Source organism: Callithrix jacchus, chromosome X (assembly GCF_049354715.1).
Source record: "Callithrix jacchus isolate 240 chromosome X, calJac240_pri, whole genome shotgun sequence".
NCBI classification, from domain to species: domain Eukaryota; kingdom Metazoa; phylum Chordata; class Mammalia; order Primates; family Cebidae; genus Callithrix; species Callithrix jacchus.
This window is the reverse complement of record NC_133524.1, coordinates 132808141-132822715: the sequence shown is the minus strand read 5'-3', so window position 1 is coordinate 132822715 and position 14575 is coordinate 132808141. Positions and strand designations below refer to the sequence as shown.

Below are 14575 nucleotides of genomic sequence, written 5' to 3'. Positions count from 1 at the left end.
TAAGACTATAAGACAATATTATATATCATTAAGTGATAAACTATGTTACAGGACAGGCACTATGCTGCCAGACAAAGAGCTCTGACAGCTAGTGATACAGATTAGATTTGGTATGAGTAGGTATGTTTTTGCCTTTTCTTTTTAGGGGGATGGTAAGCATAGGGATTTTGTTTGGTTTATTCTTACACTTAATTTTTTCTCCTTAGGAAAATGAGGGAAGTCTTCATCTACAAGCTCTCGAGAAAAGAAAGGAATTGTGTCCTTTCAAAATGTACCACGCCCATTTCTTGATGAAATTAATTTCTAAAAGAAATTAAGAAAGACTGGAGGCTCCTCTGCCTGCCATTTAATTATCCAGATGACCTCGAACAACTCAGAACCTTTCTAAGCCTCTATTTCATCACTTGGAAAATGGAGTTATCATGTTTGGATAAATACGTAAAATGTACTTAGCACGATGCCCAGCACATAGTAAGTGTTCAATAAATGCCAGGTTCTCCCTGAAGTAATAATTAAGGTTAGAAGAACATTATTTTTGTGTATTTTACACTATGCACAATAAAAGCACAGAAATGATAAGGGATTTGAATAGTAAAGAGAAATTAAGACAATAATAAAAACATTCAAAGTGTGATTTAGGGCTGGCTGGTCTTTAGAATGTTTGAAAAAGGCATAATAGAATGAAAAAAATGGAAGACAGGATCTCTGAAGTGTGAAATACTGTTTTCTCTAACAAGCCCTATGTGTCCTGGAAGCTTGGTAGCTCTTAATGTCTATGAAGTTTCAGCCAAACACAGAACTAAAATCTACAAAGGCTTTAGCAGCATAGGCTGCTGTATCCATGGAAACAAATGCAGAACTCTTGAGATACAAGGGAGCTTTCAAATTGAATACATTAACTGGTACACATTTAAGACTAAGACCTCAAGATCTTGGCTTTGGATTGTTAGGTTAAAAACAGTGCTGAAAAAACAACGACAACAGTGCTGATGAGAAAAATGATAATATCTAGCAGTGATTAGGGTTGGGGAAAACTGCACTGTCTCATACATTGCATGTGGAAGACAAATTTTTGATCTGACCTAGTAGTACCGATCAAAAGCCTTAAATATGTACGTATATTTTGAGCAAGCAATTTCATTTCTAGACATGCATTCTAAGGAAATAATCAAACAAGTACACAGTGGTATACATTTAAGAATGTTCACGTTGTTAATGGTAATAGTAACAGCAAAATCCTCAAATGGTAATGGTAATAGGAAAATCCTAGAAACAATACAGAAGTCCAGCAACAGGGATTTCATTAAATGAATCAGGACATATGTAGCCATTAAAACAATGATGTAAATATATTCACAGTGAAAATGTCCATGCTATATTACATTTAAAAATCAGGCTACAAGAGTACCTTTACTACTTTCTTGCCCCTTTTGTCAAAAATATGTATCATGTATAGCAAACGGTCTGGAAAGATATCCCTCAAAGTGTTAACAATGAATTTTCTTTTTCTCTTGCATATATATTTTCCTTTCTGTGTACCACATATTACACATTTTTTAAAAGGAAAACATAAACATTACGGATTCACCAAAGCTTAAAAATTGAAAATGGGCAGAGAAAATAAACCAAATTAAAGTTTAATCTTAAAATGAAGTCTCTAGTTGGTACTTACCTGATATGCAAGCATGAGAGCATTGCAGTGGTGCCGCCGCCAAATACCCACACAGTAAAAAACACAATCAGAAGCGTGGTGCTGAACATCATTTGCCGTGCGTAAGTGGCAGTATCCCGAATGGCCAAGGCAAATGCCATTGCACCGCGAAGGCCTACAGGGGAACAGAAAAGGTATTTCTTCAATAACTCATTGTGAATCCAGGCTTCATAAACTCAGAGCAAGAAAGCACATTCTGAAAACTTAGAAGCATGTGAACAAATATGCAGTAAATAGTAACATACTTAAATATGTACAGGCCGGGTGCGATGGCTCACAACTGTAATCCTAGCACTTTGGGAGGCTGAGGCGGGTGGATCACCAGAGGTCAGGAGTTCAAGACCAGCCTGGCCAAATGGTGAAGCCCCATCTCTACTAAAAATACAAAAATTAGCCAGGCATGGTGGCACATGCCTGTAATCCCAGCTACTCGGGAGGCTGAGGAAGGAGAATGGCTTGAACCAGGGAGGCAGAGGTTGCAGTGAGCCAAGTTCACACCACTGCACTCCAGTCTGGGTGACAGAGTGAGACTCTGTCTTGAAAAAAAAAATGTACAAATAGAAATAGAATTTGTATATGATACTGACTGACACACACTGATTTTTTTAAAATAATTTTTAAAATTCATTTTTCATTTACAAACGGTAAAATTCACTCTTTTTGGTCTACAGCTACATGAGTTTTGGCAAATTCATAGAGGTGAGTGTAACCACTGCTACTACAGTTGAGACACAGAATGGTTTCATCATCCCTCCCCCTGTCAAATTTCTTTGCATTACCCTTTTTCAGTCTAACCTCTCATCACTCCATCAAACCCCTGGAAACCACTGGTGTATTCCACATCAGTATGATTTTGTCTTTTTGTGAATGTCATTTGAATGGAATCACACAACAGGTAGCCTTTCAAGACTGGCTTCTTGCACTTAGCACAATGCCTCTGAGATTTATCCATGCTTTATGGGTAAATTATTTGTTCCTTTTAGTGTCGAGTAGTATTCCATAGCATGGATGTATCACAGTTTGATTAGCTATTCACCCATTGAGAGACAGATTTCCAGGTTTTGGCAATTATGAATAGAACTGCTATAAACATTCACCTACAGGTTTTTGTTTGAAAACGACTTCATCTTTATCTTTCTCACTTTGTGTGACATAATTCTGAATCAAGGATTTGGAACCAGAATATGAAGAAATTCCCATAGAAGGCAATGGGACACTATAATTTTTTTTCTGTTCAAGGATGCAACTTCAATGTTTAAAGGAGTATTAGATGCCAGGCACGATGACTCATGCCTATAATCCTAGCACTTTGGAAGGCTGAGGCCGGTGGATCACCTGAGGTCAGGAGTTTGTGACCAGCCTGGCCAATATGATGAAACGCTATCTCTACTAAAAATAAAAAAATTAGCTGGGCTTGATGGTGTGTGCCTGTAATCCCAGCTACTTGGGAGGCTGAGGCATGAGAATTACTTGAACCTGGGAGGTAGAGGTTGCAGTGAGTCAAGATTGTGCCACTGCACTACAGCCTGGGTAACAGAGTGAAATCGTGTCTCAAAATAAATAAATAAATAATATAAAAATAACGGAGTATTATATTACCAGCATAACATCTCAGTGTTACATTAAGCTGGCATATACACTGTGAATGGTTGCTTGAGATGGGCAAGAGAAGAAAATCATAACTTACCAGCAAACATCATCATATGTTGAAAATTTGATCCAATCTTACTTCTTCTACCCAAATTAAGTAAGAGGGACAAGGGGTAAATATTGGCAGCTCTTCCCAAGAAAATAGCAACCTAAAATTATTACTAGGTTAAGGATAATTTCATTTTCCTATTAATATTATTTAGACTGTGCATTCCAGATGGTGAAAGGCTATTTTAGGGAACTCAGTTTCTAACACACAGTGCCTTGGTTCCACTGCCTAACATAGCATTGTCCAAACAGAACTTTCTGCAACAACGGAAATTTTCTGTATCTGCAGTGTCCAATTTAGTGAGCACCTGAAATGTGGCTAGTGTGACGGAGGAACTGAAAATTGAATTTTATTTCATTTTAATTACTTCAAATTAAAATAATCACATTTGGCTAGTTGCTACCAAATTGGACAGAGCAGGTGTACCATGCAGGAAATTTACTAGCTGAAGAGAAACATGTTTAAAAGAGGAGTTTCTTTACTATACTTTTAAGATTATTAATAGAGTAAGTTGGCCGGGCGCAGTGGCTCATGCCTGTAATCCCAGCATTTTGGGAGGCTGAGATGGGCAGATCACTTGAGATCAGGAGTTCGAGACCAGCCTGGCCAACATGGTGAAACCCCTGCCTCTACTGAAAATATACAATTTAGCCAGGTGTGATGGTACATGCCTGTAATCTCAGCTCATGCCTATAATCTGAGCTATTTGGGAAGCTGAGACAGGAGAATTGCTTGAACCTGGGAGGCAGAGGTTGCAGTGAGCCGAGACTGCACTATTGCACTCCAGCCTGGGCAACATGAGCGAAGCTCTGGCTCAAAAAAAAAAAATACAATAATAAAATTTAAAAAATAAATGATTGAATAAAATAATACATGAGGAAGAATAGATAAATGTCCTGTGTAAAAAAAATCCAAATAATTTTGCTGATACTCTGTCCTCAAGGAGGTGGAACCTAACTCCCGATTCCTCAATCCTTGCCCATAGCAACTTCCTTCCAAGCATAGAGAGGGGGTAAATGGGTAACTTTATAATGGATAAATCTGACAAACACTATCTCAACCAAGTGATTAAGACTATCATCAACATTATTAAGTATGTACCCTTGATATGATGTAATGAGAATGGCATTTACCTTCCCAAACAACACTTAACTCCAGTCTAATCATGGGGAAAATATCAGACAAGTTCCAACTGCAGGACATTCTACGAAATACACAGCTAGTACCCCTCAAAACTGTCAAGGGTCACCAAAAACAAAGAACACACATGAGAAACTGTCACAGTCAGGCAGAGCCTAAGGAGACATGACAACTAAATGTAATGTGGTATCCTGAATGGGACCCTGGAATAGAAAAGGACATTAGGGGAAAACTATGGAAATCAGAATAAAGTTTGAACTTTAGTTAATAACATATCAATATTAGTTCATTCATTGTGACAAATATACCATGCTAATATGTTAATAAGGGAAACTGAGTGTAGAGCATATAAGAACTTTCTGTATTATCTTCCTAAGTTTTTTTTAGATGGAATATAGCTCTATTGCCCAGGCTGGAGTATGATGACACGATCTCGGCTCACTGCAACCTCTGCCTCCTGGGTTCAAGCGATTCTCCTGCCTCAGCCTCCTGAGAAGCTAGGATTACAGGTGACTGCTACCACACCTGGCTAATTTTTTGTATTTTTAGTAGAGTCAGGGTTTCACCATGTTGGCCAGGCTGGTCTCAAACTCCAGACCTTGTGATCCTCCCACCTCGGCCTCCCAAAACGCTGGGATTACAGACGTGAGCCACCACATCCAGTCTATCTTCACAATTTTTCTCTAAACCTAAAACCATTCTAAAATAAGAAAAAAATTTAAGTGATTTTCTAAAAGGAAAAGAAAACATAACCACTAAGCATGTGGGCCAATGTGGCAGTGACTGCTAGTTCTCCCCAACATCTGTTCTTGCTTTCTTCCTTGGTAGTTGGCACTCATCCCTTTCATCTTTACACAGCCACCAAGAGAAAGAATATAATTCCTAGCCTCCCTTGTGAGTAGGTGTAACCACTGACGTTAGGTGGAAGGGATGAGTGCACATTCTGGGTCAAGCCCTTGAAGGCAACCGACAGACAGGGTGAGCCACCTTGGATTGCAAGAACAAGGGCAAGTCGCTAAGGATGTTAGCAACAATGCTGCTTCAGTCCCTGGTGATCCTATGCAGCAGAACTGCCACATCAGTTCAGACTTTTAGATAAGAAAGAAATGTCTATGTTGTTTAAACCTGGATTAGTTTGAGTCTTTTCACATGAAACCAAACCTACGTCCTAACTAATATAGCCAGAAATAGAGCAACTCTCTCCTGTTAAGAGGCCATTTTCATGGAAGGATTTTGTATTGAGGAATTTTAATTCCTAACAGACTCAGAAACCTATAGAGAATATTTAGCTTTGTTTCCAGATTAAGTATAGTGGATCAAGCCACTTAACTGCTCAAAATTTTCTCCAAGACTAGCAGGACATTGAGTTACTGATCTCATGGTTGTCTCTCAGCTAAGACCTTCTATTGACAGTACTTTATTTTATTTATTTATTTATTTATTTATTTATTTTTTGCCTAAAGTTCATTTGCAGACTAAGGCTCTGCGGAATGGTATTTCAGTAAAACTTCACTTCTAACAGAGATCCTAGAGTTTTAGTTAAAAAAAACAAACTTCTAATCTTTTTGGCAGATTCTTCATTCTGAAGTGGGGTTTTAAAATATGTCTTTTGAAAATTATTTATTCAAACATTCCCTCTGGCCACAACTGCTCCTTCCACATTTTATGTCCAACTATCCCACTCTGATCATTTTTCCACAGCACTGAGACTTTCAGTCCAAAGATCCCTAAACAATGTCTTCTTTCCTCACTTCCCTTCTTACTGTCATGTTAATAACACCCTTTAATGTTATTTAAACATTAAATGAAATGTTTAGATTGCATCAGTCATGTAATAACACTATGATCTCTCCTCCTTCTGTTTTCATTGCATCCACTTGAAAAAACTCCAAATCTGGAGAAGCCAACTCTCTCTTTTTTCCATGCTTGCAGTGAATACTGTTGGACAAAGTCATTCAGTGAGGCAGATTGGTTCTACTGCTAGTGCCTATTCCTCAAACACAATGAATCCCTAATACTTCTTAGCAGTCCTGTTGCATTTCTTTGGTCAACTTATTCTCCCACTCTCTACAACAACTATTTCACAAACTTTCACCTTCCTCAAAATCCCTATGCTCTGTGTAAGCCAATATTCAAGGTAGTACCTAACCATTCCTGCCTCTTAGTGTTTATACCTTTGTATAATCTCCACCCACACTGTACCAGGTTGGTCTGTATAACCAACAGAATATTATAGAAGTGATGCTGGCATGTCTCTTCAATGATTAGGTTACAAAAGGCACCTCAGCTTTCATTTTAGGGCTCTCTCAGCTCACTCAGTTTGGGGGAAGCCATGGTGTAAGTTGCCCTATGGAGATGTCCATGTGGAGAAGAATAGAAGCCTCTTGCTGACACGATGTGAGTTGAGCAAGCTTGGAGTGGATTCCCTGGCCCTAGTCAAGTCTTGAGAAAGTACAGAGATCGAGACCATCCCGGTCAATATGGTGAAACCCCGTCTCTACTAAAAATACAAAAAATTAGCTGGGCACGGCGGCATGTGAGTGTAATCCCAGCTGCTCAGGAGGCTGAGGCAGGAGAATTGCCTGAATCCAGGAGGCGGAGGTTGTGGTGAGCCGAGATCGCGCCATTGCACTCCAGCCTGGGTAACAAGAGCAAAACTCCGTCTTGAAAAAAAAAAAAGAAAAAGAAAGTACAGTCCCAGCCAAGAGCATAACTGCAACCTCTTGAGAGATCCTGGAGCCAGAACCACCCAGCTAAGCTGCTCCAGGATTCCTGACCCTCAGAAACCATGTGAGAAAATAAACGTCTGTTGTTTTAAGCTGCTAAATGTAAGGTAATTTGTTACACAATAGATAACTGATACACTCCGCAACTCCCTATCTTACTCTCAGCAGATGATCTCACCTCCTACTTAACGGATAAACATAGAAGCCATCAGACAGGAGCTCCATCTTACAAATGTGCCTTCATCTGTGCATACCCTATCCTCTCCTGTAGCAATGGTAGAGCTGTCTCTCCTCCCAGTGAAGGCAAAATTTCTCTCCACATGCTTTGGATTTCATTCCTGCCCTCTCAAGAGGCTTTCACTATTGCCTCTTCTCTTTCGTATACTCAGTTTCTTCCTTCAACTGCAACTGTTTTTTTTTTTTTTGTTGTTGTTGTTGTTGTTGTTTGAGACAGGGTCTTGCTTTGTCACCCAGGGTGGAGTGCAGTGACACAGTCATGGCTCACTACAGTCTCGAACTCCTGGGCTCAAGTAATCCTTCTACCATAGACTCCCAAGTAGCTGGGACTACAGGCATGCGCCACCACACCGGGCTAATTTTTAAAATTTTGTTTGTAAAGATGGATCTCGCTATGTGGCCCAGGCTGGGTTTTTTTTAAGACTCTTTGTATATATGCGAGAGAGAGAGAGAGAGAGAGAGAGAAAGAGAGAGAGAGAGAGAGAGAGAGAGAGAGAGAGAGAGAGAGAGAGAGAGAGAGAGAGAGAGAGAGGTTGAAGGAGGGAGAGAAAGTGGCCTTATTTAACGCTTCGTCCTCTTCACCTATTGCCCTGTGGTAGAGACTGCTAACTGTTCCCCAGTATTCAACCTCTCCCTCCCTGAAGTAATAAAGAGAAAACACTTATCTTTTGGGATTGGCAAAACAGTAGGACACTTGTCTGTCATTTTAATCTGTCAACACTATTTGTGCAAAAAATACAAATTGAAATAGAATATAATAAAATAAATAACTATAAAAAAGAGCTGGAATCTTTGTTTTACTCAGAGGAAAATTACATATATTTAAATGTATTCTTATCAACCACATACCCAAATCCCACATGAAAAATCTCAATTAAAAATACTTTTCAAAATAAAACACGTAATAAAGGATACGAATGCTCCCACTACAAATGTTGGGTTAAAGACATGGTTCTGGAAGGTGAACAGCGTGAGCCCCATGTAGGAGAAGATGAAATTCTCTGCCAAGAAATTGAGAAGCTCAAACAACTGAAATGAAATTGTAAAAGATTAGTCCAGGAAATAAGTTAAGTTATATAATTTGAAAACATGAGTATTACTAAGATAGTAAAACAGACACTCAAATACATAAAGTTCATGCATACACACACAGTATGTGATTTGGAAGGGAGCAAATGCGGAGATGACATTACTAGTCCTGCAGAAAAAGCCAGAAATGGCTGGGTGGAGTGGCTCATGCCTGTAATCCAGGCACTTTGGGAGTCAAGCAGATCACCTGAGGTGGGCAGTTCGACACCAACCTGACCAACATGGTGAAACCCCATCTCCACTAAAAATACAAAAATTAGCTGAGCATGGTGCCATGCGCCTGTAATCCCAGCTACTCAGGAGGCTGAGGCAGGAGAATCACTTTAATTTGGGAGGCAGAGGTAGTGAGCCGAGAGTGCGCCATTGCACTCTAGCCTGGGCAACAGAGTGAGACCCTGTCTCAAAAACAAAAAAACAAAAAAGAAAGAAAAAGGAAAAATATGAAAATTTAGGCAGGCGTGGTGATGCATGCCTATAATCCCAGCTACTCAGGAGGCTGAGGCAGGAGAATCGCTTGAACCCAGGAAGCGGAGGTTGCAGTGAGCCAAGATCGCGCCATTGCACTCCAGCCTGGGCAACAGAGTGAGATTCTGTCTCAGAAAAAGAAAAAGCCAGAAACGTTGCCCCTTTACTTTCTCCAATCAGCTTCTCTTCTCCAAAGCCCCATCTTCAGTTATTCCTCTCCTTTTCCTCCAAACTCTGTCAATTTTTCTTTAGGAATATTCCTCGTGTCCCTCCTACTGCCCTAGTCAAACTTTCGCCACTTCCTACCCATAATGATGAAAAAGGACCTCTAATCATCCCTCATCCTCCAGCTCCCCCAAACCAATGAATCTCTAAAAATGATAGTTTCAAGATACTTTCCTCTTGTAAGCTATAAGATTCATTTCAACCTTTTTTATCCTAGCAGAGAGTGCTTTGTGAGAACTCTTGTATTCCTGGCTTGCCCTGTGACTTCACTTTTTGCATGGGTCTTAACCTCGTGTAGGGAGTAAGCAGGATGGCAGAACTATCTGTGGGGAGAACTAAACCCTGTGTCCTCCCCTGCAGCCCACCCACTCCACCCCATTCACATCATAGCCTTGGCAAAGGTATATGATACTTGCTGAATGAAGTTAAGGTCCTTCATAATGTGGTGTCCCTCTGGCCACCATAGTTATCCACAATGGCTTGTTACTACAAGCCCTCTGCCACATAACAGGATAGTGGTTAAGAACATGGGCTTAGGAATCAAAATGCCAGCCAGGTGCTGTGGCTCACGCCTGTAATCCCAGCACTTTTGGAGGCCAAGGCGGGCGGATCACGAGGTCAGGAGTTCAAAACCAGCCTGGTCAATATGGTGAATCCCTATTTCTACTAATAATACAACAATTAGCCGGGTGAGGTGGTGCATGCCTGTAGTCTAGCTACTCAGGAGGCTGAGGCAGGAGAATAGCTTGAACCCGGAAGGCAGAGGTTGTAGTGAGATCGCGCCATTGCACTCCAGCCTGGGCAACAGAGCAAGACTCTGTCTCAAAAAAAAAAAAAAAAAAAAAACGAAAAGAAAGAAAGAAAATGCCTAGACTTGAGCCCTGTCTTCCCCTTTGCTGGATGTGTGACCTTGGGCAAGTTAGTTAATCTCTTTAAACCAGGGTTGCCTTATTACCAAAAAATGAGAAAATTAAAATAAGTATGTATTTAATTTTCTTTAAATGATTGAATATGCTATTATTACTACTTATTGATACTTAATGATAACAGCTACACCTTTTTCAGTTTTTACCATGTGTCTCATACTATACTATGGACTTCATATGCATTACCTCATTTTAATCCCAACACAACTCAGTGAGGTAGGTACTATCATTATGTCCATTTTCAGAGATGGCAAAACTGAAGCACAGAGAAGTTATGGAACTTGCTCCTGCTCACACAGCCAGCAAGTAGTAGACAGAACCAGGATTTAAAAGGATACAGTGACTCCAAAGTCCCAGCTTTACTCTGCAACACAGAGACCGGCAAACTTTCCCATGAATGGCCAGAGTAAACATGAGGGGATTTGCAGGCCAAGAGGTCTCTGTCCACTGCTTTTATGCCAGTGGAGCATAAAAGCAGCCATAGACTATACACTTTTTAAAAAATGAGTGTGGCTGGGTGCCAAGAAAATCTTACTGGTAGACATGGAAATGTGAATTTCACATAACTGTCATGGGTCACAAAATATTCTTCTTTTGATCTTTTGCCAACCAATTAAAAATGGATGGAAAGAAAACTACTCTTAGCTCACTGACTGGCAAGGGCCGGATGTGGCCTGAGGGCTGGCGTCAGCCAACCTTTTGCTCTACACTTTACTGCCTTCTTTTGATTCTTGCCTTTATCTGTACTGCTTCCCCTAGGCCTTCCCAAATCCTCCCCATCCTTCTAAGGGTACTGTTTCTTCTAGGATAGCTTTCCAGATCCTCAAGTCTCAAACCATTTCCCCCACTTCTCTGATGTCTTCTGTGACATATAATCTGAAGTACACAATCTAGGATTCCTATTCATCATATTTTGTAAATGTACATAAGCTTCATATCATCAACAATACTGGAAGCTCTTACACCGTTCTTGTTTTTTTTTGCTTGTTTTGTTTTGGTTTTTGAGACAGAGTCTTGCTCTGTTGTCCAGGTTGGAGTATAGTGGCACAATTTCGGCTCACTGCAACCTCAGACTCCCATGTTCAAGAGATTCTCCTGCCTCAGTCTCCTGAGTAGCTGGGACTACAGGCCTGTGCCACCATACCTGGCTAAATTTTGTATTTTTAGTAGAGACGGGGTATCACCGTGTTGGCCAGGCTGGTCAAACTCCTAACCTCAGGTGATCTGCCCACCTCGGCCTCCCAAAATGCTGGGATTACAGGCGTGAGTCACCACACCCGGCCTGTTCTTGTTTTTTATTCCCTACCCATAACCTGGAATATTCTGACCCAGCCCCACACCTACTCCCTCCACCACCAGCTGATTTTCTTCTCTAACTTATTGCACTGAATTAATTTCTAACAAGGATTTGTAACCCAAATGTGTATGCTTGGGGGAAAAAAGCCTAATCTCTTTTGAGGGGCTGGGGAAAAGCACAGGTCATAAACTTTATGGCTGTGCTTTTTATGGCTCCCGCAGAAAGTAACAGTACTGTTGCTCCTGCTTTCAGCACCACTCCTTTTCAGGAGAATCCAACAACATTCTTGTCATTTGGCAAAATTTAAGCCTTCTGTTTCTCACTATAGCCATAGTCAAGTATGTACCTGTTTCTATTCCAGACATTACGTTTTGCTCATGATTTGTCTCATATACCTCCTAAGACTGGAAAATCCTATTCCTATTTCCTTTATAATTCCCTTCGGATACCCTGCACAACTGATCATTCGATACCAAATAAAGCCAGACCGCTGACTAGTCCCCTGACATTCCTGGAAACATAGTAGCTTTGTAGTACCTGAGCAAAGACTGAAGGAAGTTGATCTTCTTTTAGCAGGTCTAGTCAGATCAGAAGTTAATCTTAACTACGTCACACAACAGCAGTTCGAGTAAAACCAGAGTGAGCTTCCAAAACATTCCCCTTAAAAGCCATTAAATTGGGAAAGCACTGAGAGAAAAGGAAGCTACTTCACTGGTTATTGAAGCCACAATAATAACAGTCCTGGCTATTCTGCTGATATATTTCCACCTTAAATGCTGTCACTCTTCAGTTGACCAATCCCACCTACTTTTACAGGCAAACGAAGAGGAGCTGAAATTAGTAGATATCACCTAGAACAGATCAAAGACTTTTTTTTTTTTAGTAAAAAAGACTTCTATTTTGCTGGAAGAAGGAAAAGCCTATTCACAAACAATTATTAAGTTCCTCTTACCTGTTTAGTTCTGTGCTGAGACTCTGTGGACAAATTATTATACGTATAATGTGCTTGTGTGATGCCACAAAACAATACTGCAACCACACCTATAAAGACAACAAATTCCAAGTTCACATAAAAGGATGGTTCCCACCTTTTTTACTGAGGTTCCCTCTTCACAGTAGATTATATGCTTTGTCTTGAAATTCTCATTCGTGGCTTGCTTTGTTAAGAGGAACCACTTCCACTGAAAATTTTATGTTCTGAAGTGACAGCCTAAATCCCAACCACAACAAGTATGTTCAAATACTAATGGAGCTGATTCACTTGGAGCAAAATTGACTGGCAAAGTCACTCCTTGTAAGGGTTGACAATCAAAAGGAGCAAGTCACCCACCTGTGAAGCCCCATGCTTCGGCCAAGAGGAAGGTACTCCAGGACATCAAGAAGAACAAGCCTGTCTCCAACAACTGGAACTCCCGTAATTTGGTGAACTTTGTCACGTAAGACTGTTAAGGTTGGTAATGAGATCATGTAACACAAAAGTGTGACTAGGAAAACTAACAGTTTAAGCAAGGCAACCATGAAAGAAGGGTTCTCTAGTTTCTCTAACACAAAAGTCCCAGAATAAGGAAGAACCACCTGAGTGGGGAAACTTCTAAAATGAACATCTTACTGAGGATTCAGCTGCCTTCCCTTCAGTGAGGAAGCCTTACGGCTTAGCCACTCCACTTGTTTCATGGGTATCACATACCTTGCCAGAAATCATGCAGTGAAGGACAGGTAGAGTCAGGAGTAACAGATCAGATCTACTACATGCCACCTCTATTAATCTCAGACCCAAAGCTAGACAGCTTCCACAGCAATTTACATTTATAAAAACACATAAATTCCAAGAGATTTCACACTACTTTGATCCTTCACCACCTCTGTGGTATGGAGCATTCATTCCACGGTGAAGAAACTGAGGCACTTCACTCACTTATACTAGTTTAACAAGCATCTGTTTCACCATGTTGGCCAGGCTTGTCTCGAAGTGTTAGCTGACACTGAAACGGCCTGTGCCAAATTGCGACCAATCTCAGGCTAGAATCTAGAGTCATTTCCACAACTAGGCACTACAACGAAATGATTAACAAGATATACTCTCGACCCTCAAGGAACCAGTAACGGGGAAGAGATACTATCTGTCTTGGCATCACCTTCAAAACTCTTTTTACTGCTGCTTTATACCTCAGTTCACCTATAAAAAACCATAAAAGAAGCCTCTACCAGCACAAGGTTGAAGTATAACAAATTAAAAGGTACTTACCAAAGAAGAATGTCTCCACTTTGTACAAGTATCACAGAAGTTTTAAAGTTGGAAACTCTTTAGGCATCATCTGGTCCCACTCCTCTTTCCTACCATCCCCACCCTCCACTTTCTTTCACTGAGAGCCAAAGAGGTGAAGTGTCAAAGCTTCTATCATGTTTGTGTCTGCCACTATCCCAAAGGCTCCAGGGAGGTAGGGGTCATGTTTGTCTTCTTTAGCCTTGATATACAGAGTGCAGCACATGTAGCAGGTGATCAAGACATGCCTTCTGACTTCTTGTTTTGGGTTGGGGGTTTAAATTTTGTTTTCACGCCAGGCATGATGGCTCATGCCTGTAATCCCAGCACTTTGGGAGGCCGAGCTGGGTGGATCACCTGAGGTCAGGAGTTCGAGACAAGCCTGGCCAACGTGGTGAAACCCCGTCTCTACTAAAAATACAAAAATCTTGCTGGGCATGGTGGTGATCACCTGTAATCCCAGCTACGTGGAAGGCTGAGGCGGGAGAATCGCTTGAACCCAGGAGGAGGAGGTTGCAGTGAGCCAGGATCATACTATTGCACTCCAGCCTGGGTGAAAGAACGAGACTCCATCTCAAAATAAATAAATAAAAATAAAATAAAATTTGTTTTTATAGATTCGGAAGCACAAGCGCAGATTTACTACATGGATGTATTGAATACTGGTGAAGTCCAGGATAAAATGGCCTTTGCATGAACACAAGAATAACTTGCCCAGTATTTCAATAGGTAACTAGTGGTAGTACCAAGCCTACAACTCAGGTCCTTTGGGCTTCCTGTTCAGGGCTGTAGAGTAC

The 14575-nt window shown here is 40.8% G+C and overlaps 1 protein-coding gene across 2 annotated transcripts in view; it reads right to left on the bottom strand.

The window, feature by feature from the left end:
- SLC9A6 (solute carrier family 9 member A6) overlaps positions 1–14575 on the bottom strand; it is a 61663-nt gene that overhangs the window by 21687 nt on the left and 25401 nt on the right. For both annotated transcript variants that reach the window (XM_035287797.3, XM_035287798.3), the window contains exons 8-12: positions 12846–12951; positions 12468–12556; positions 8429–8542; positions 3399–3510; positions 1673–1826 (exon numbers count right to left, since the gene is read on the bottom strand). In XM_035287797.3, the coding sequence (XP_035143688.1) occupies positions 1673–1826; positions 3399–3510; positions 8429–8542; positions 12468–12556; positions 12846–12951 (575 nt within the window). The remainder of the gene's footprint in view (positions 1–1672; positions 1827–3398; positions 3511–8428; positions 8543–12467; positions 12557–12845; positions 12952–14575) is intronic.